Below are 22,951 nucleotides of genomic sequence, written 5' to 3'. Positions count from 1 at the left end.
CGCTTTCCTGGTGGTTGCCGGGCTTTGTGGGTAATGTGGTTTTCGACGTCGCCACACGAACGACTCGAAAGACCGGGAAAACTACAATCATGGCGGTTTACAGCTTTGCGACAGAAACGGGGTTTGTAGTATTTTGGCAATTCAACGGGACGCTTTGGAAGAAAACTTTCCAAAGATTTTCATGAGGAAAAAGGAAAAACAAAAACGGTAAATATAACACCGACAAAGGAGGAGTGGAAACAGCACTTTATCAAAACGTTATACTTAATAGATCCATTGTCACATATTAGTTGTCTCTACTTTTTTTTAATACGATTATGAATATGATTTCTCGGATCACGGAGAAGTTGCATCATTATTGCTTAATTTTTTTTTATTCTCAAATTTTTCATCAACGCATCTAGCAATAAATGTTATGGTATTTACTTAAAGCCTACTTTGTTGCACAAAACTTGTTAAGGTAGAAAACATGTATGTGGTCTGCTGGACAACTCTGCCAAATCTTTGCAAATATTCTCCCTAAACCCTGAGAAAAAAGTGTGTTGTTAACTGTTGGTTACCCAAACATCAGCCTAACCACTCAAATCAAAGACTATAACTTCAACAAAACATTGCTGCACCTCACCAGACTGGATGAGAAGCATCAAAACAAAAGAACAGTCAGTCACTCTGACATCGTTCCTGTCTATAATCAGTACAATCAGTAGCTGTATTATGCTGGCAGTTATTTGTGTGAACAGGTGGGCTGGTCGCAGTATGTGAGTGAGCCTCTTCCTATGCCCCGGCAGGAGCCAGGATCAGTGGCAGGTAGGGGACCTGGACCTGCATTCACACCCACTGAGGATGAACTGAACTGGGAAACATCTGCTGAAGTGTCCCTCTCATCGCAAATATGGTAAGAATCCAATATTCAAAAAAATAACCTACTCGGGTTTAATTTGGTGTATAAAACCCAGAAGTTTTATTTTCTGTAGTTATTGAGTGTATCTGTTAGTTAAGTCACTGTCTCCTCTGAACCTCCGGTTTGTAATTCTCTCTCAAGAGTCAAGACCGTTGAGACTGTGTGTAAGAAAGCTCATTGTGTGTGCTGCAACAACCTAATTGTTAAGGAGATTAAGGTGGAATGTTGAATTGAATCCCAGCATTAATATTTTATGGGCTAAAGCTGTCCATAGGGGGTTCACAGTGTGTGAGCAACTCACAGATGGAGTGAGGAAGATTTTTCCCGGTCTGAATATCAGTGGTGAAGAGTAAGAGGAGCACAATGTCCCTCTTTAGTTATCAGTGCAAGTATATCGCTATGAACAATGAAAAATGGTTTGTTGTTTATTTATTCATAGACTATATTTTAATGAGAATCCAAATTGGAGAACATCTTTCTGGTGCAATTCTCAAGCATTTCTAAAATATATTTTTTATTTACTTCAATAATAATAATAATAAACTTTATTTGTATAGCCCCTTCTATACAAGAAATGCATCTAAAAGTGCTTCATAGTAAGATAATTACATGCAGTGTTTCACATAAAAAGAGATATAAAGGAACATTTCAAAATATAGAAAAGAAAAGAGATAAAACAGATAAAATGCACAAGAAACATAAAAAGCATAAAAAGGAATACGAGTAGACTTGATTTGGGTCGTTCTCTAGGATTCAATTTATGATACGGAGTTGTGGAAAAAGCAGTTGTAGCAGTTGTACGTCTTGTGAACTTTTCTAGAACTTTACTTCACACAATCTATAATATTATCCAGTAGTAGTAGTTTTCTGCTGTGGTTTTAGTAAATTCTTTAAGGTAGACTCGTCAGTGTACCTCCAGGTTTCTGCTAAACCTCAGTTAAAAACTCACACGGGTCCAACCCGTTCGTACGCTACTAAAATTCCCTTTTCACTTACATATCAGTCTTTTTAAGTTTTATCAAAATATATGGTTAAAATATAAAGTGAGCAACATGCATTTCAAAGGCGCGGTAGTTCAAGAGCATGGTAGATGCAAGAGAGCTTCAGGAGTTGCTAGTTAAAGGTTAAAGTAAAGAGATATGTTTTTAGCTTTCTTTTAAAAGTATTAAATGAGCTACCTTCCCTGATATCTACAGGTAGTTCGTTCCACAGCTTTGGAGCGTGGCTGACAAAAGATGAATCCCCAATTTTCTTTCGGCTGTTGCTGGGAACCTTCCAATAAACCAGCAGCAGACGATCTCAGTGTTCTTGAAGGCTTCAACAAGGTCTAAAAGAAGAGATGATGACAATTTACAAACCTGTTTTCAAAAAAAGTTGGGACATTGTGTGAAATGTAAATAAAAACAGATTGTGATGGTTTACAAATCAAGTTAACCCATATTTAATTGAAAATAGACCAAACACACCATATCAAATGTTGAAACCAAGAAATTGTATTGTTTATTGGGAAATATAAACTCATTTTGAATTTGCACTATTTTCCCATGCAGTCTTTCACAGAGTGGTGAACCTCTCCCCGACTTCACTGCTGCTTTTAGCATTGCATTACTTTTCCAGTCTTTTGTTGCCCCTGTCCCTAATTTTTTGAAACGTGTTGCTGGCATTAAATTGGAAATGAGCCTGTTTTTATAATATTTTTCATAAAAGAATAACATTTCTCAGTTTCAACATTTGATATGTTGTCTTAGGTCTATTTTCAATTGGATATTGGTCTACATGATTTGTAAATCATTGCATTCTGTTTTTATTGACATTTTACACAGTGTCCCAGCTTGTTTGGAAACTGGGTTGTAGATATATTGCCCAGCACTACATTATAAATCATGATACAATTTAAATTTCACCAATATTTAATTTGTAGAAAAGAAGTGTTGGTGTAAAGTCACAGATAAAAGCAGCCAGTTTAAACTAAATGTTTAACGTTTGATGATGGATGTGGTAAAAGTTCACAAGTTTAACTTTGTGTCAGCTTTCAGAACCTTGTATTAACCCTCGTGTTGTCCTCGGGTCAAAATGACCCGCAGCTGTGTTCAACCAAGTTCTATTTTATTTATATATTTTTTGGGATCATTGGTCATCATTCTTTAAAGAAACCCTCACAGCCTCCTTGTCACCAATGATCCCAAAAAATATGAAAATAAAATAGAACTTGGTTGAACACAGCTGCGGGTCATTTTGACCCAAGGACAACACAAGGGTTAAGGTGCATGGGAAATCCGGCTATGAGACGTTTTGTTTCATAACTTACAATATACTCATACGGTATATATTCATATGTACCCTTGTCCATTAGACTACAGTTTAATGCAGCACACACCCACAACAGTCTCCCAGCTCTCTGATTTCATCTGTCTTTTCTGTTTTCTCCATCTTTTTCCATTTCACATTGCTCCCATTGATTTTTTTGTTTGTTTTTCCAGCTGATTATGTCCCTGTACTCTGATTCGCCGGTGGGCACATTGCTCTCTGCACTTTAATTGGACATTTAATTAGATCACAGTTTTAGTCCAATTAGACTCGGAGGTGCGCAAAAGAGGGGGGCAAGTCCCCAAGCTGGTGTCTCTGTCTCCCTTCCCCCTTCTGGTTCTCTCCCTTCTCCTCACTCTTTTTCCTTTTCTGCTCTCTTTTTCTGTCTGCCTTGCTGTCTCTCTCACTCTCCCTCCTGAGGGCGGCTCATTAGTGATATAATGGGATGACATAAAGCACACAGCTCCGCTAACTGCCAGTGTCTTGAGCGGTGGCTGAACTACACAGATAAGGTGACGGGAAGTTTATCTGCCTATTGTTCCTGAAGTTGTGTGGTTGTTTCTTGTCTTGTTTCTTTATAAACTCTTTCACTTCCCTTTGAAGCCAGGAAGAGGGTAAGTGAAACACTTGACAGTCTGCCAGTCACAGCAGCATTGATCAGCCTACACGCACACAAACACACACCCCACAAACCACAAACATTAATGACATGCTGGGCAGAACCCTATCGACTCAGTGGAGTGCTCCAGTATGAAATCACAACACCTAATGAGACTAAGATAAGCCTCATTACCAGCAGCGCTCACTTTAGTGCCAGTCAAATGCAGGGCTATTCTGCACCAGTTTTAGCTCCCCCATGGTTCCGCCCTCTTCCCACTTTTGTTGTCATCGTCTTTGCACAGTGCTGAGACTCGGAGCACAATAACACTGTGCCCCAGTGGGTGAAAACACCTGGGCAAATGTAAACACACACAAACACACACCCAGATGTATGCCAATATGCACACACTTACTCTCAGGCCTAAGTCCTTGGAGGACACAAGCCAATCTCCGTGTCCCTCGAGCAGTCGCACACACCACCTCCCTTTCTGACTCCTACCACCCTCAGGAGGACAATAGAGCCCCACTCTAACTTGTCTCTGCACACACACACTTATACATCGTGCACTTCATATCTGCATCACTAATCTGTATGCTCTTTCTCTATATGTGTGCGCATGTATAGGTGACGTGTGTGAACGACAGGCAGCAGGCAGGGGTGTTTTAGCCACGGGCGTCACTACCTGACCCCTGTGGCTGTGAGATTGACAGCTGTGTTCCCGCCTAATTGCATTACTCTCCCAGGTGATTGGCTCACGCCCTGGGGGCTCATTTGTCAGGATGCATTGTGGTAATGATGTAAATTAGCAGATCTATGTGTCACTCAGTCTTCCCCCCTCCTGCTGATTGGCTCCGCTGTGCCCCAGGGCTCGCCCCCCAGCTGAGGGAGCCAGCTCATTGGTCCTTGGGGAACCAGGAAGTCCCCTAGAAAGGGGGCTTTTCACATTGGGTATCCCTCAGGGCTGATATTATCCCTATTCCTACCTCTTTACCTGTCAGTCAAAACCAAGGGACTGATCCCTGCAGCCTTTATCTTCTATCTTAGACATAGATACACTCACATAGAGGGACATGTGGGTGGTATGGGCACCTGCAACAGCCCCATATTGGCTAAGACCCTAAGCCTTTTTATAACTGTATAAACTATAATAAAGAAAACATTTGTGAACGTGTGTTTGCACTTATCTAGAATTGAAGTAAAGGCCACAGGCTCAAGCTCCGTTCCCCATTGCTTACCCAGCATGCTCTGGCTATGTCCTCTATCAAAAGCAGACACCTTCACAGTGACAGACAGCCAGAGAACCACAAGCACACTGTACACAGACATGCAGACACACATGCTTTGACTCCCCAGTTTCTTTGCCTGTTTGTCTCAATAGCATCTATTGACATGTTAGTTATAGTGTGTGTGTGTGTGTGTGTGTGTGTGTGTGTGTGTGTGTGTGTGTGTGTGGGCGCTGCACTCCTGTTGTGTTGCTGAAAGGTTCCGTGGGAGTATCTAGAGTCTTTGTTAAAATCGCTTCAGTTATACAAGGCAGAATATGAATAAAGACTAAATAATGTCAACATCAGCATGAATCAATACTCATACAGATGCACAATCACTTGGTCTGACCCTCAGCCCGTGATCAATGGTTTACTCTGAGTTATTGTCTTCATATTAACAAGCGGAGTGCTCCCTGAGGAACACGTATGAATGGCTAAATGAGACCACTCCAAACCTCTCAACAGGACCTTGTGTTGTTTTTACACCCTCCTTTGTTTGGTTTCAGACGCTGCATCGCAAAGGCCTTTTTAGCCAAATTTGGATGCACCATAGGTGTTTCCAAAACACTCAGGTCCTCGTGAAACTCTAATTGCCCGCTCTTGGCGCAATGAATGTCCCTCACATAGATTCAAATATTGACTCGTGCCCCTCATGTCAGTGTTTGGACAAATTATATCATTTTTTTCTGTGTCCAAGATTATTCATAAATCAATTCATATTTTTATTGTGGCAGCTGGGGGCTTTCACATTGACTTGAAAAATGTAGAAATGAATCCAAATAAATCAACAAAAGAAAAGTTTTAGTTTGCGATTGAAAAGAGGCACAGTGAATGTCAGATTGTCTCAATTGTTTTCTATGTTGCAAGACTTGATAACGTGAGAAACATGATATTACTCTTTCTGATGTGCAGCGGATGGCATCTCTGCTATTTCTGCATGTGTTGAATATTACAGTTTGCAGACTGTGCATGTGCTTGCATCTCTATTTGCATTACTGACATGTTTCAAAAGTTTGTGGTTGCTTTTGGTAAAGCCCCTATAAAAACTCTCTCACGGAAAACCATTTCCCATGACATGGTATACATCCCAAACACTTACACCCGACACACTCACACACGCACACACCTTTAAGTTGCCGCACCTACGATCTCTCTCTACCACCCTCCTTTCCGCACACATCGACTTACTTTGCAATAAATGTGGTAACTAAACTGCATTAAGTCTTGCCCACTACTTGGCAGAGCGTGAGAAAGCAGCGAGCATGATGGGTAATTGCCATGCTGCACGCAGTGTCTGCAGCAGTACTCTTTTTTTTTTATGAGGTGATAAAGGGGAGGGAGACTGAATGAGGGGAAAAGGATGGAAGACACCAGAATATTCCCTTCTCCCTTCACCTTTGTCACTTTCCTGACCAAGAGTTAAAAAGTTGTTAAGACTGTGAATGAAGTAATCAAAGTGCCCGTACTTTATCAATGAGTTCCATTAGCTGTATTGTAGCCCTAAAAACTCTTTAATTTCCGCAAGTGTGGAACCACATCTGTTCATGTGACCGTTGATGAAAATGTCTTGGAGAAATCTCTGATTGTGGCATGAGTTTGTGCCTCTAGCGTTTATGTGTTTAGGGGCAATAATTGATTTCTCTGTTGTGCCCCGCAGGGCTTGTCCCACATCTCCAAACCCAACACACACATGCACGCACACACACACACAAGCACAGCAAGGCATGCTGCAGTATTAATGAGACATGAATAAGACATGAAGAGAGACCCCCCTCTTACACGCTCACACAGGGTCTCCCCCTCCCCAGCTGCTTCCTGTCTGCAGATTACCCAGCTTTCACTGGGCTCTGGTTAAGTGGGGCCAGGAAGAGATTTAACCCCCTCAGCAGGAGAAGACACACACCGTACACATTAGCGCACACATACAAGCGTGCACACACACACACACACACACTCCCTACTATCAGTATACATTAGCTCCTGTAATATGTTACTGGAAAATATGTGGTTTATTGTGTGATTGACTGCTAAGGGAGCTTCAGGTGTTTATTAGCGACCTGAAATAGGATCTATGTTTAAAATTAATAATTTGATGTTCCTTTAATGGCTCTTATCTATTAACTTTGACTACAGGAAAAAAAAAAACTGTGAGGTGTTTCATTTACACCAGTACATTTTCACTGTTTGGTAAAATTAAAATGTGTAATATCTAGACTCGCCTTTAAAATATTAATTAAGGCATATATTATGGTGCTATGCATGAACTACTTAATAGTAACTGTGTCCAGTTGTGGGGTGTGCTTAGAGCCAAATGAATGGAGAGGAAACTGTCTGGTCTCAGCTTAATGTCATCATATTAAAAACTTGATTAGTAATCTGAGAGTATGTTGCTGCAGGTTGAGTTGTGACCTTCCATCTGTTTGTGTTGCAGGCCTCAGCAACGTCCAGCCCGGGACCTGCCTCTCTGGGCTCCCAGGTTCATGCGGCCGCTGTCAATGGAGATAGGAGTGCTCTCGTCAAACTCATCACAGGTAAGAAAAGAAGACCACAAGCAGTCAGCCTCTAAATCATATTACAAGTTCATTCAGCTGCATCACATAGATCACAGTTCAAATTGATATGTAGTGACGTATTGATTTATTGATTTCTATTAGTACATTTTTGTGGCTTCGGTCCATCTGCGGTTAAATGCAGGGTCAGCTGCAGCGGCTGGTCTTTTGTTTTACACAGAAAAAGTAAGATGTTAGAGTCAGAGGTTTGGTCGTTCTGCTAAAGGACTGGCAAGACTTCTGTAAAACAGCTGAAATTCACCAGACATTTAGCAATGTTATAATAATGAGTATAAATGAATAAGCAGAAACTTTTGTCTTCTTGCTGCAAAGAAAGAAATGTGTGGCAAAAAACATATAAAGAGCAGCAAATGATGGGCAAAAGTCGGCATCATGATCCTCCAGTGTTACACTGTTTAAGACTCACAGCTGTTCCAAATGAATTGATTTATTTAGAAAAGGATGTGGAAGTGGAATTCCTATTAAACTGAAGTAGTAAAAGTAGATTTTAAGTAGAAGGAGCTGCCTTTTAAAACAATTTATAACATCTTCCACTGTAAGCCACATACTTGCACTGTCTGTTGATATGCTGAACTAAAAAAATTAACTCATACTGACTCAAATCCTTGTCCATGTTAATTCTTATCACTGACATAAACCTTCAACTGTGCTTTTGTGTGTGTGTGTGTGTGTGTGTGTGTGTGTGTGTGTGTGTGTGTGTGTGTGTGTGTGTGTGTGTGTGTGTGTGTGTGTGTGTGTGTGTGTGTGTATATAGCAGAGCCCTCACTAAGAGACCGTGAGGACCAGTTTGGCCGGACCCCTTTGATGTACTGTGTGCTGGCTGACCGCCTGGACTGTGCAGAGATTCTGCTAAAGGCCGGAGCTTCGGTCAACAAGACTGACCACAGCCAGCGAACTGCTCTGCACCTCGCTGCACAGAAGGCATGGACACTGGAGCACACACAAATGTTGAGGATATGTGTCAGCCCTTTTTATGTCATAAAGCACACAAAATACATTCACAATAATTGATAAGTGGATAGATTTGTAAAGGTGGAACTAATATGAAGCCTAGAAGTGATATGACAGAGGTTAAATAAGACTAATTTTGTTAGTCCAGAAGCTCTGGTGGGAAGCCAGTGCCCCCTAGTGGCTGCAGTTATGGGCCTGGGGCTTATGGGCGTAACACTTATATTTATAATCCTTGCACACTGGCATTCTCGCTATTAGTTTCATTTCCACACTCTTATACACAAAGAATTATCATATGTGGAGCATGTTTTGTTTCACAGCATTTTGTAGACTATGAAAGAAGAGGGGCATCATGTTCTTTTTACTTGTCTCGACTTAGGAACAATCAGCAGCGCAGGATAAATGAGAGCACATCCAGAGGGATGTAGCAGGAGAACAGCGGGATGTGATACTAATAATATCTCTTTACATCTCAGTTATTTATTGGCGGGTGCTTTTGTGGGAGTACACTGATATAGGATCATCATATCATTGAAGAGAGAGGGAAGGTGATAGGTTATTGCAATGTATCTCAGATGGGGAGCGTGTGAGGGGGGGGTGCGTGCGTGTGTGCGTGTATGTGTGTGTGTGTGTGTGCGTGTGCGTGCGCGAGCGAGTGTGTGTGTGTGTGTGTGTGTTGGGGGATGCTAGTGATGGGAAGCCCTGTCTCTTTGACATCTGATCAATAAGTGGCTGAGACAGCGAGAGAGGCCAGGGATTACTGATCTAATTGGACTGAGAATAGAGAGGACAGGAACACACACACAAATACACACACTCTCTCTCACAGTCAAGATGCATGCTCACACACAAGATAGATCTGTCAGACTGTGGCTTTGTGGTCACAGAATGGCAAATATGCAAAACGCCACTCACGCGTATACATGGTCATGGCCTGTGTGAACACACACACACACTGCTGTCGTGCAACGGTGCGCTTTTGCAAAATACATCACAAAGTGGCCTGGTGGTGAGAGACCCAAACCTGAGGATGATGATGATCTGGAGGGGATGACAGGCAGAGACAGAGCCGCTGCTTACTGTTTAACAGCTCATCACACACGCTGAGGAGTGAGGCAGGAGGAGGGAACTAAGATGGATGACCTGTGGATTGAACCAGACGCCGCTAAAAGCCCTGAGAGAGAGAGTGTGTGTGTGTGTGTGTGTGTGTGTGTGTGTGTGTGTGTGTGTGTGTGTGTGTGTGTGTGTGTGTGTGTGTGTGCGTGCGTGCGTGCGTGCGTGCGTGCGTGCGTGCGTGCGTGCGTGCGTGCGTGTGAGTGTGAGGAATCGCTGCTGGTTCATGACTAATGTCGAGGAGATTTGGGGATTTCTGAGCATCTGATCACCACAGTTTTTCCTGTTCGTGTGTTGCAGGGGAATGTGCGTTTCCTGAAACTGCTGCTGTCCAGGCGTGCTAACTGGCTGCAGAAAGATTTAGAGGAAATGACCCCACTCCACCTGGCCACTCGACACCCTTCTCCCAAAGCCCTCGCACTGCTGCTCAAACATATTGGACCTGGGGAGGTAGACACACAAGACAAGAACAAGGTACTATTGTACAGACAAACACACAGAAGTCGTTTGTCTTTACAACTGTCCATAGTTTGTACTCAGTCAGAAAACAGCCTGTCTGGGCGTCTGACCAATAACCTGCAAAGAGATAACTGACTGATCAAGATAGTTTGTTCAACGCAGGAGGAATTTCAAAGCCATAAACACAGAGAGGCACAGTCATACAACAACAACAATCTGTGGCTTTGTCCTGTTTTCTGCTTATAAGACCACAAACACACAGTCTCCTCTGTCTGTTGGACCTGATGTGTATCTGACATCAGTAGTTAGTTTTGTAATGATCCAATATGCATCATCATGTCAGATGACAGTGGTTTCAGCAAATATCAGAATAGCTCAGCAGCCGTCACAGAGGCAATATCTGTGTTTGAATCTGAGCCCAGTGCTGCATCTTCAATATGAGCTTTGTGTTGCACGTTCCCTCATATTTCCTGGTCTGTCATAGTGGAGTAATTTTTTGACATTAATGGAAACCTCAAACTTGCTGTTACAACAGCCCCCTCTCGTTTCAGCTCCATTCATTCCTCTTTGTGTCTCCTTTTTCATCTTCCCTGTCTACAGCAAACTGCTCTTCACTGGTCGGCGTTTTATAACCGACCAGAACACGTTCGCCTTCTGATCAAGCACGATTCCAACATTGGCATCCCAGACAGTGAGGGCAAGATCCCTCTGCACTGGGCTGCACACAGTCAGGAGCCCAGCGCTACTCAAACTGTCCGCTGTATACTGGTACACGCCATAGTGCAAGCACGCACATTTACAAGTAGTAAATTTGCCATCATCTCACACCCTCACTCATCAATCTGCATGTCTTTTGATTTTCTGTGGTTGTGTGTGTGTGTGTGTGTGTGTGTGTGTGTGTGTGTGTGTGTGTGTGTGTGTGTGTGTGTGTGTGTGTGTAAAGGAAGCAGCACCTACTGAGTCCCTGTTGAACTGGCAGGACTATGAGGGTCGGACACCCCTGCATTTTGCCGTCGCTGATGGGAACGAGGCAGTCGTGGAGGTGCTGACGTCTTACGAGGGCTGTAATGTAACAGCTTATGATAACCTCTTCAGAACGCCACTGCACTGGGCAGCTCTGCTCGGTGAGCGAACACACATGCTTGTATGTGACCTACTGCAGTCTGCAACGATTTCAGGCTATGTGGAAACTATGTTCACTTCCCCAAAAAATAGATCTTTTTTTTTTTTTAAACTGTTTAGCCACAAGTTAAAGCCAAAATGTACAAGTTGAAGTCTGTCAGTTTCTACACCACTTTGGTCCAAACTGAAATATCTCAACAGCTATTAGATGAAATACTATGAAAATGTGTGCAGATATGCATGAACTACAGAGAATAAATCCTCGTGATTATGGTGATCCCCCTGACTTTTCCTCGAGTGCCACTAACAAGTGACATCCCATCAGCAACCAAAGCAAGCCATAATACCACACAAAGACTAGCCACAAAGACAAAATGCTTTTGTAAGAGTGTGGCTCCTCATATCCTTGTCAGTGTCTGTAACCTTGGACGTCGTCCTAATGTAAAAAAATTTCAGGCCATGCCAAAATCGTCCACCTGTTGTTGGAAAGAAACACGTCAGGCACTATTCCCTCAGACAGCCAAGGAGCGACACCCCTGCACTACGGAGCTCAGAGCAACAATGCTGTGAGTCATGTACACCTACGCACAAAGCTGGGAAACCTGATAAGTCAGCATCATGATACTTTTTCCAAAATACAATCTTGTTGATGATGAAATACAGCTGTCTCATCGTGAGTGTAAAGTGTAAACAATTTTACAAAGGTCAGATATGAAGTGATTTTATTATTGATAAGCTATAGATTTATTTTACTAGTTTGTTGGACATGTGTTTAAGTCGACAACAATGGCAGGAAGTGCTTTCATTTTTACCTTTTTCATGATGCCAACTAAACTAAATGCTATTGTGTGTGTGTGTGTGTGTGTGTGTGTGTGTGTGTGTGTGTGTGTGTGTGTGTGTGTGTGTGTGTGAAGGAGACGGTTGGTGTGTTCCTGTCACATCCATCAGTGAAAGATGAACCTGACCTGGAAGGGCGAACAGCATTCATGTGGGCCGCTGGGAAGGGCAGTGATGATGTCATTCGCACCATGCTGGCCCTCACCCCTCATATTGACATCAACATGGCCGACAAGTACGGCGGCACCGGTGAGCACCTGAGAAACAAGAGGAGAAACTGAAGCTCTTCCCTCTGTGTGCTTCCAGGGCACGGTGACATACACGTTCTGGTCCTGTGACTGAACACACACAAACACACCTTTATTTACTGATTGTTTTTTTCCTGCCTGCTCCTTATTTTAGACTAGGGACGATGATGTCAGAGGGGATTCCCCCCAAGGTGGAAGAGAGACGGGGAGACTGAGGGAGAGAGAGGGAAGTGATACTGTCAGCAAAATTAGTGCGAGCTTGTTGAACAGACTCCCATTACTGCCAACACTGTCCTCTGACACGCACACAAACACACACACACACATGACTTACTGCCACACTCTGACCCCCAGGGCTGTTTGGATGTATAATGACCATGGCGATAGCGGATAGCCCCTCTGTTCAACCAGGCGGTCATTGTTTATGCATGAACAACATGCAACGGTTGAGTCATGCTAATGAGACAGTGTGAAGGGCAGTGAAGCTGACTGGTGTTCAGATCACTTCCATGCACTTGACTCTAGTCTGTACTATCTGGGGAGTGGAGCGAGGGGGAGGAGGGGTGTCCACGAGGAGCATTAAGTGCATTGCTCCTCATTAAATTTCTCTGTCTGTTTAACCCTCCATTGATCAGGCTTTAGCCACGACCCACAGAGGAGCTGCAAGCCAAGGGGATGAAAGAAGAAAGAAGCAGACAAGGGGGGGGGGGCGATTGTCCTGAGGGTTTTTATTGTCCAGTCCGATTCAGGACCTCGTAGTCTTATCTGGTGTGTGTGTGTGTGTGTGTGTGTGTGTGTGTGTGTGTGTGTGTGTGTGTGTAAACAGCACTCCATGCCACCTCGCTGTCAGGCCATGTAAGCACGGTGAAGCTGCTGCTGGAGAAGGGAGCGATGGTTGACTCTCTGGACGTTATGAAACACACACCACTGTTCCGTGCCTGTGAGATGGGATACAGAGATGTCATACTGACACTCATCAAGGGTTGGTGTGATTAACATTCACTATGTGCAAGCAATAATTACAGCCTTGGCCAAACGTTTTGAGAATGACACAAGTATTGGTTTTCACAAAAGTTTTCTGCTACAGTGTTTTTAGATCTTTTTGTCTGATGTTACTATGGTATACTGAAGTATAATTACAAGCATTTCATAAGTGTCAAAGGCTTTTATTGACAATTACATTACTTTTATGCAAAGAGTCAATATTTGCAGTCTTTTTCAAGACCTCTGCAATTCGCCCTGGCATGCTGTCAATTAACTTCTGGGCCACATCCTGACTGATGGCAGCCCATTCTTGCATAATCAATGCTTGGAGTTTGTGGGTTTTTGTTTGTCCACCTGCCTCTTGAGGATTGACCACAAGTTCTCAATGGGATTAAGGTCTGGGGAGTTTCCTGGCCATGGACCCAAAATTTAGATGTTTTGTTCCCCGAGCCACTTAGTTATGGCTTTTGTCTTATGGCAAGGTGCTCCATCATGCTGGAAAAGGCATTGTTCGTCACCAAACTGTTCTTGGATGGTTGGGAGAAGTTGCTCTCGGAGGATATTTTGGTACCATTCTTTATTCATTGCTGCGTTCTTAGGCAAAATTGTGAGTGAGCCCACTCCCTTGGCTGAGAAGCAACCCCGCACATGAATGGTCTCAGGATACTTTACTGTTGGCATGACACAGGACTGATGGTAGCGCTCACCTTTTCTTCTCCGGACAAGCTTTTTTCCGGATGCCCTAAACAATCGTAAAGGGGATTCATCAGAGAAAATGACTTTCCCCGGTCCTCAGCAGTCCGATCCCTGTACCTTTTGCAGAATACCAGTCTGTCCCTGATGTTTTTCCTGGAGAGAAGTGGCTTCTTTGCTGCCCTTCTTGACACCAGGCCATCCTCCAAAAGTCTTCGCCTCACTGTGCGTAGAGATACACTCACACCTGCCTGCTGCCATTCCTGAGCAGGCTCTGCACTGGTGGTGCCCCGATCCCGCAGCTGAATCAACTTTAGGAGACGGTCCTGGTGCTTGCAGGACTTTCTTGGGCGCCCTGAAGCCTTCATCACAACAATTGAACCTCTCTCCTTGAAGTTCTTGATGATCGGATAAATGGTTGATTTAGGTGCAATCTTACTAGCAGCAATATCCTTGCCTGTGAAGCCCTTTTTGTACAAGGCAATGATGACTGTTTCCTTGCAGGCAACCATGGTTAACAGAGGAAGAACAATGATTTCAAGCACCGCCCTCCTTTTAAAGCTTCCAGTCTGTTATTCTAACTCAATCAGCATGACAGAGTGATCTCCAGCCTTGTCCTCGTCAACACTCTCACTTGTGTTAACGAGAGAATCACTGACATGATGTCAGCTGGTCCTTTTGTGGCACGGCTGAAATGCAGTGGAAATGTTTTTTTGTTAATTTTCATGGCAAAGAGGGACTTTGCAATTAATTGCAATTCATCTGATTACTCTTCATAACATTCTGGAGTATATGCAAATTGCCATCATAAAAACTGAGGCAGCAGACTTTGTGAAAATTAATATTTGTGTCATTCTCAAAACTTTTGGCCAGTGGTGTACACATTCTCAGATTTTGGGGTTATTAATTGTTTGAAAAATCCTTTTCAATAATGTTTTGTTCTGCTTATTCATATCCACTGAAATGTGAATGTATTAAATGAAGGGTCTGCACATGTGGACCTGGTAGACGTGGATGGTCATACTGCTCTGCACTGGGCCGCTCTCGGAGGGAATGCTGAAGTCTGCCAGATACTGATGGAGAATGGAATTAATCCCAACGTACAGGTACACATAAAAACATCTTCATAGCAGTTGAACAGGAAAGGAATAATTCAGATTTTTGTTTCAAAGTCATCACTCATGCATTTACACAACCAATTTTCATGTTCTGGGTCATCCCATCTTTTTTTTTTTTTTTCCTTGGACACATCCCTCCAGCTGTTCAGCCACAATTTATATTCAGTGTGCAAAACGTGAGAAAGTGTAGCCAAAGGTAATATTATGCTCCAGTAATGAGTCATTATAAATTTGAAACATAATTTATTTTTATTTTTCATCACAACTGCTTTTATCTGCTAATTTTTCACCCGTATGTTTCAGTTCCTCGTGGCAATACAAACAACTATATTGAAAAATGACAAATATCAAATTTGTTATGTATAATTTAAGGAGCATTTCATTTGAGCAAGGACAACTAATAACTTTGAACCCTTCTCTACAACAGAGAGCTTATTTCATTGAAGGATTGAGGGATTTGCCCACATTATGTGGAGCAAATAAACTGGATCAGCGTGTCCAATATGAATTAAAGGACAGATGACCATGAACATCAAAGCTGCCCATGAATGAGGACAACTTAGTCACTCTTTTTCTTTTAATCATTCTGCATCTAACTGTTGGACAGGATCAGGCAGGACGAACTCCACTGCAATGTGCTGCTTACGGTGGCTACATCACCTGCATGGCTGTTCTCATGGAGAACAATGCTGATCCAAACATACAGGACAAGGAGGTCAGACTTTGCTTGTATTTGCACTTACATGTCTGTCCCTGTTATCTGACCATTTGGACACAAATAAAGTTTTTCTTTGTATGTGCACAGGGGCGAACTGCTCTCAACTGGTCATGTAACAACGGCTACCTGGACGCTGTGAAGCTGCTGCTGGGCTACAATGCCTTTCCTAATCAAATGGAGCACACCGAGGAGAGGTGAGCACGGAGACTGTCACGAAGGCAGCCGAGGTGAGGATACAATGAGGTAGAGGTGGGAAAATGAATGTTCAAAAAACACTAGTTCTGCTGTGTAGGTACACCCCTCTGGACTACGCTCTGCTGGGGGGCCACAGTGAAGTGACTCAGTTCATGCTGGAGCACGGCGCTCTGTCTATAGCAGCCATCCAGGACATCGCTGCTGCCTCCATCCAGGCTGTGTACAAGGGCTACACCGTCCGCAAGGCCTTCAGGGAAAGAAAGCAGCTCCTCATGCGGCACGAGCAACTACGCAAGGATGCAGCCAAGTGAGAGATGAGCACACACATACAGTACATACGATATACTTCATGCAGTAAACAAAAGAAAACAAAATCAAATATATTTTTGATATGACCTCCCTTTACCTTTAAAACAGCATCAGTTCTCCTTGGTACACTTTACTTTTAGTGGCAAAAGTTTTGCACAGTACTGATCACAGCATATTTGTGTGATCAGTCACACACATGTACTTCTGCTTCTACCACTTCACATTGCTTATATTATAACTCATTAACATGCCTCTGTTTGCCCCGCAATGCCTTTTACATTTTACATGTACTGGCTTTGTGTTCATCTCTCATTCTTGTTTCTGTCTTCATCATCCGTCTCTGTCTTCCTTCTCTCACCCATATAGAAACAGTCACACTCTCTCCGGATCTATCTTTCTTTCTGTCACCTCTGCACACACATACGTCTTTCCTGTGTCTTTCTCCTCTCGCTCGTTCTTCTTTTGTCATTTGCTCACCAGTCTCATCTTGATTGTCTTACGCAATGTTTTTGAACAGTAAGTTTGCTTAAGGAGGGAACATTCACTTCACTTTTCTTTGTATTCTGAGCAAGCAGTTTTATTGAGATTTAGGTCTTTTATGTGATGTTTTTCTAACAAAGAAAAAAGATTGTTTTCATGATATAAAACCATGTTATGACCAAATCCAGAGAACGGTTTTGCTTCTCAACCAGTTTGCTTTAAGAACATTTAATAATGAAATAGTACAGGTCAAATTTATTATTCATTCATTTCACCTTTGATGTGAACATATTGTTTTGAAATGTCTGTTTAAACATTATAATATCATGCCTACTTTAAATTTAAAAGAATATGAGCAGACATATTACAATGTGCACCAAACCCTGAAACTTGGTTCTTTCTGTGGTGCATTTCCCACTAAATAATTTGCCACAACTGGGTCTGACTTTACTTTGTGTTTAGGAAGCGGGAAGAAGAACAGCGGAGGAGAGAAGCTGTACAGCAAGTGTCAGTGGCCTCTGTAGAGAAGCGGAAGGTTTCACTGGTGAGAGCAGAGCAGGAAAAGATCTCCTTAGTGAACATCATAGAGGACTTATCCATGAACGATTCAGTGGTGGAAACAAAGAAATCATCCAAAGTTCAACGCACAAAGAGCAAAGAGGAAAGACACAAAGGTACAGAAGTTTAGAAAACAGACTTGTTACGATACAGCTTTGATGAAAATTGGTTAATTAAAGCTGTATAGTTATGTATGTACTGTATGTTAAGAGGTCAAAGTAAATTTTTATCAGAGAAATTCTATTTATCTTCACTAACATAAAAGACTAACTAGACATCACTTTTTTTTTTTTTTTTTTGCATGAGATGTGATATTTATTTTTATATCAAATAACTCAAATATTAAATAGCCTTGTCATTCCACCGCACCAGTCCACAAGAGCAGGTCCTCTCGAAGAAGTAAAGCAGCAGAACCACCTGAGGTTCCTGAAGTTTTGAGCCGCTGTCAGGTCAGCAGTGACACTGCACCCAGTGCTCCTCACACCACCAGGCTGAAGGAACTTCTCTCTCCTACCAGCTGCAGACAGCCACCAAGCCTCAAACCAACACCGCCCTCCATGCCCAAAGTCAGGGAACGACCTTCCTCAAACACATCCTCTCCTTCAACTGCTGTCTCCACTATGGACCAAACTGAGGCCAATACCGGAGAATGCATTCCTCTAAAAAAGAGAGACGTTGACGCGAGTGTGCAGATTGCCCTCGGCAAGACAGATGCCCACACCACTCCACGAAAACACAGAAACCACAAGGAGCAGACTTCAGAGAGGGCCACGACCAAAGACCAAATGCACGCTGCCTCATTAAGAAGCTGCTCATTTTTAGATCACAAATGCCCTTTGAGAAAGACTCAGTCTGCCACACGAGCAGCAATGTCAAAACGCACACACAGGGAACACGACAAAGAGCAGCGCACGAGGAGGAATGAGGCTGCGAGCATCATCCAGCGAGCCTGGCAAAGGTGAGTTTATGTTTTTGCTCTCGAATGTGTGTTTGTACCTGGAGGGATGTTCAGTAGCTGAAGCTTCTTTGACTGTGGGAGATTGGCAGTGCCATGTGGTGCCCACATGTGCTCTCCCACATACATGCCAACCCATTCTCATCTCTCCTGTAACACCCCCTCCCCACCCTCCCCCATGGTCTGTCTGGATGCCATCAACACTGGAGCAGTGGGGGGGAGAGCGTGGGAGAGGGGTGAGACAAGGAGGCAGGGGACAGCAAGGCTATAATTTAGAACCTTCATACTAGTTTAACAACAGGCTAAAAGTTCAGTTGCGCTGCTTTAATCGCTACCAGCAGCCTCTCTTTGCTTTTCTCTCCCTCTTTCACGCACTGTGTTTCTCTTAGACGCTGCCAGTCCGCCTCAGGAGGCCCTCTGTTTCTGTTCAGCTTCACAATTTATATTGCATATATTCTGCCTATTAACTTCCTTGAATAAACTGTTTACTTTGTTTACGGTTAGTGAGCATTAGTGTGAGGACTTGCCAGCTTTTAGACCTTTGAACATTGTCTGAGATTTTTTTTTTATTGAACAGCGTGTACGCATGGATGTGTGTCTGCAGGTTCTGTGCACGCAGACGGAGAGAGGTGAAGGCCCGCGACGAGGTGGAGTCGAGTGAGTCTAACTACGCCCATAACAGAAGGAAGATGGAAATCAGACCTCAGCCTTCTAAACCGGCACCGAGTAAGAGCTCTGTGCTGCAAAGCATCTATGGTAAGATAACTTGTAAACTCCTCAAACCCCCTTTTTTGTTTTCTTTTTTTTTCTGCTTTGTTATATGAGCTTTTCATTGATAGATACTGTGTGTGACAACAACAAACCGGAAAACACAGGCAGGTAGAAGCATATGGGAGGGTAACCCAGTGACACCAACAAATTCATCAGACAGCCACTTCCCAAACCATCCCTCCTGAAACAACATTACAAAGAAAGGATTTAATAAAATATGGATCTCTCTCTATTTAAATTTATGCTCTCATTTCACTTCAATCTATGAAAGTGCACCGAGTTCAGGACTGAAAAAGGATATGATGTCATGGCAACGACATGGGAAATGCATAAATACTGAGTGGAGCTAATTCAGACTGAACAGCTTTTAAGAGCAACGCTGCACTTATTTGCTGTGTTAATGTAATATTGTGTTGATCAGGGTAATGGCACACAACTGAAATAAGGACGTTTCTATTTCCAAACATAAGGTTTTAATATTTCTGGTGACTGAAATGCGGAGCACATGCGAGCTGTGACCTTGCGAGTCTGCCTGAGTGGACACCAAAACAGGAAACACATTATCAAATTTCTCAGTTGCATGGTCTTCAACTGAAGTGAATGGGGGTGACCATGAACCTTTCGGTGATACAGCAGTGAATCACATTTTGGGAGGACACAAAGGCAATGTGTGAATATATGAGTCCACCACGGATTCTCTTCCAGTCGTTGCATCCAAGTGGGCATAGACCTCGGGTTTAATTTGAAACTAATGGAACAGCCTTTAACCACCATGTTTTGGACCGAAACTCTACCCCCACTGTCAATGTCACAGCACTTAGCGTCCCCCACTGGTCGCAGATTGGTCCACCTTTCAGAATAGCAAACAAAAATCTTAATGTGAACAGGGTTTCCATACTTAAATCACAGTAAAAACTGAAGCTGTGAGCAATAGTCAGTGACGGAGCAAGGCTAAGAGGTTACAAGAAATTAGAAGAGAATGTTTAGCTCCAGACACTCTCAAACCACTGACAATTTGTAGTTGGCGTTTTAAACCCCTTCACAGGTGTCTTCAGAATCATCATGACTTCACAATTAAGGTTTCATCTGCTAAGTTGTACCACATATCAGACTTCGTTAGAGATACAACGCTAAAGTTCTGGACTCATTTCCATCGTTGTTCCGGCTTTTTATAAAATCCATTAACCTCATCAAGACACTGCTGGATAGACACTGAGACTTTAAAACCTGTTCAGTCCCAACCACTTGAATCGATGATGTCAGACCCGTGGTCATCAGTAAAAAGCTGATGTACCATCTCTGATTAGGATATATCCTACAGTGTACAGTGGAATAGCAGCAGCAGTTTTCTGGTCAACACAATTCAGTTGTCTCTTAAAAGTGGGTATCTTCCATCTTGACTGATGGCACAGCTTTTGAGTTACATAAACACATTTACATTGGAGATGTTGTAGGAAGGAAGAAGCTAGAAATGAGTCTTGTTGTCACACCAGTGCAGGACTCACTGTACGTGACATATTCTGAGGACAGGAACCCGTGTAAATGTCTGGGTGATGCTTCAATCCACATCAGCCTGATTTCCTGTGTGGAGCGTCTGGTAGGGTTTCGCCTCATAGACAGGCCTGACCTTCATAACACATCACCAGGTGATGACGGGAGGACGGGCAGAAATCTGGCTGCGCCAAAACATACAAGCGCACATGCCCTCTCCACACACCGACAGACAGATAGACTCGTTGGTCCAACCCAACCTTCTGACGTGGTTTTCCCCTCCCCCTTCTCACCTCACCTCCCCTCCCCCTCTCTCCATCTGACAGTCCTGGCACTGTGAAAAGTTCAGAGCTGTCAGGGGGAATGTCAGACGACTGCGTAGAGCTATCTGCTCAACGCGCACGCACACGCACACACACACACACACACAAACAAACAATGCCCCACACATGCATGAGACTTATTTCCTCGCTCCTACTTTCCAAGTAGACAGACGTTTGAAACACAGCTGTGGACTGGGTCACACCGCTCGCTTAATTATCATAAACCCTTTTTTTAATAGCCTGTTAACTCTCTTATATTTGTTATATGTGATCATCTATCTCTAGCAACACACGAAAGAGAAATTTGTTCTTGCATCACAGATAACAGAACTACACGTGTCAAAGAATTGCTTTGTTAAGTTTGTTAATTAAAAGAAAATAATATAACTGCACTGCAGTTCAAATATTGCATGTAAACACACAATAAAGGTTATTTATGGCCACTGAGCTCCTCCGGCATCAGACGATTACACATACTGTATGCAGTAAAGCAAAGTGGCGAACATGAAACCTGCAACAAGTTACAGAGAAACCATTTTTTAAGCTGTGTGACTTAATCAGTTTCACTTTGTGGTTTTCTGCCAAACAAAAATAAATTGGAACGCCTCAAACTCTGCGAAAAAGGTGAAAATTGAATTGATTTAACTGCCTTGCTTTTTCCCTTTGAGTGTCTTTAATCAGTGATAAAAGGTTATCTCAATACACTATGTTGTTTTTTAATAATCCAGGTGTTTGTTTGTGATCAGTAGGCATAAAAAAATTGATTTTTAAATCACAATCAGGCCCCAGTGAGATTTGAACTCACGACCCCTGGTTTACAAGACCAGTGCTCTAACCACTGAGCTATAGGGCCTTTGCTGAAGTATACAGAATACAGTTCAGGTTATAAAAGGCACCACCCTGAACTAATAAGGGCGCAGAACTTGACATGATCAACCAGTTATAGGAGTGTCTCCCGGGCTTTGTTATGCAGCACCAGCAGGTTGAAATCAGAAGTGACTGGATATCTGAATTCCTGGTGTCATCCAAACATTTTTCTGTGCCGTCCTTCAGGCAACTCTATGGCCAGACACGGGCGTTCATTTCAGGGCTCTCAGTCTCGGCTGCTCCTGGACATCCCTCTTCGCACCCAGAGCCAGTGTAAGTGCATGTGCACACACAATAACACTTATTTATGGATAGAAGTGTCTAAACGGTAATCTTATGTTCTTATTTTGCAGTGAGCGGTATAGACTGTGTGCACCTGACTGACGCCGTGAATCAAGCCAAGCAGTACTCTTATCACCTGAGACCACATAGTGCAGGACAGGGGGCAAGAGGCCGGGGGAAACATTAAAAACGCACACATGCACGGGCGGGGACACACACACACACGCACGCACGCACGCACACACGCACACACACGCACGCACACACGCACGCACACACACACACACACACACACACACCATGTTCTTTGATGCTTTTTGATGTTTTCTCAGCTGGCTGCCAGTCTTACCTCTATAGAATTACTCTACACATTGTTCGCTGAATGTGCCAAGCTTTCTAAAATTAAGCCGTATTACATCAGAGCCATGACCTCACAGGGTGGGGTTAAGTCTACAGAAATGGTGTGTGTAAAAGATAACCTTTCATCCATTGTGGAAGGAACACATACACACTCCATCTCCCTCTCGCACACACACACTGAGATAACCTTTCCTCCCGTTGTGGAGAATGAGGCAGTCTATCAACAACCGGTCATACAGATAGCCCACCTGCAGCCACCGACACACACACACACACACACACACACACACACTCTTGCTACACGTTAGTGTGGTCTTTAAGTGCTTTGCCTCCCAAGAGAGAGGTATTTTTGAATTATGCAGGTTTTTTTTTGCAAGTATCTAATCCTTATTGTGTAATATATATAATATGTATAAATGTACACCCCGATGTTTCTTCCTTGAATAATGTATGCTAAAAAATAATAAAATACA

The 22,951-nt window shown here is 43.2% G+C and overlaps 1 protein-coding gene and 1 non-coding gene across 2 annotated transcripts; one reads left to right on the top strand and one right to left on the bottom strand.

Annotated features, from left to right (window-relative positions):
* Positions 1-135: 135 nt before the first annotated feature.
* On the top strand, positions 136-22,951 carry invs (inversin). The gene is made up of 19 exons (XM_069142874.1): positions 136-207; positions 741-895; positions 7,506-7,605; positions 8,399-8,565; positions 10,009-10,182; positions 10,768-10,935; positions 11,111-11,291; positions 11,746-11,855; positions 12,204-12,375; positions 13,201-13,356; positions 15,036-15,157; positions 15,777-15,884; positions 15,975-16,081; positions 16,180-16,389; positions 17,334-17,545; positions 17,802-18,387; positions 18,989-19,140; positions 22,023-22,109; positions 22,190-22,951. Exons 2-19 carry the CDS (start codon positions 893-895, stop codon positions 22,303-22,305), a joined length of 2,931 nt encoding a protein of 976 aa, XP_068998975.1. The 5' UTR covers positions 136-207; positions 741-892; the 3' UTR covers positions 22,306-22,951.
* trnat-ugu (transfer RNA threonine (anticodon UGU)) lies at positions 21,750-21,822 on the bottom strand. The gene has a single exon. It is a non-coding gene; the product is annotated as a tRNA-Thr (tRNA).

Source organism: Embiotoca jacksoni, unplaced genomic scaffold (genome assembly GCF_022577435.1).
Source record: "Embiotoca jacksoni isolate LCO1_2020_lvr unplaced genomic scaffold, fEmbJac1.0.p SCAF_11, whole genome shotgun sequence".
Taxonomy (NCBI): domain Eukaryota; kingdom Metazoa; phylum Chordata; class Actinopteri; family Embiotocidae; genus Embiotoca; species Embiotoca jacksoni.
This window is presented reverse-complemented; position numbering and strand designations above follow the sequence as displayed.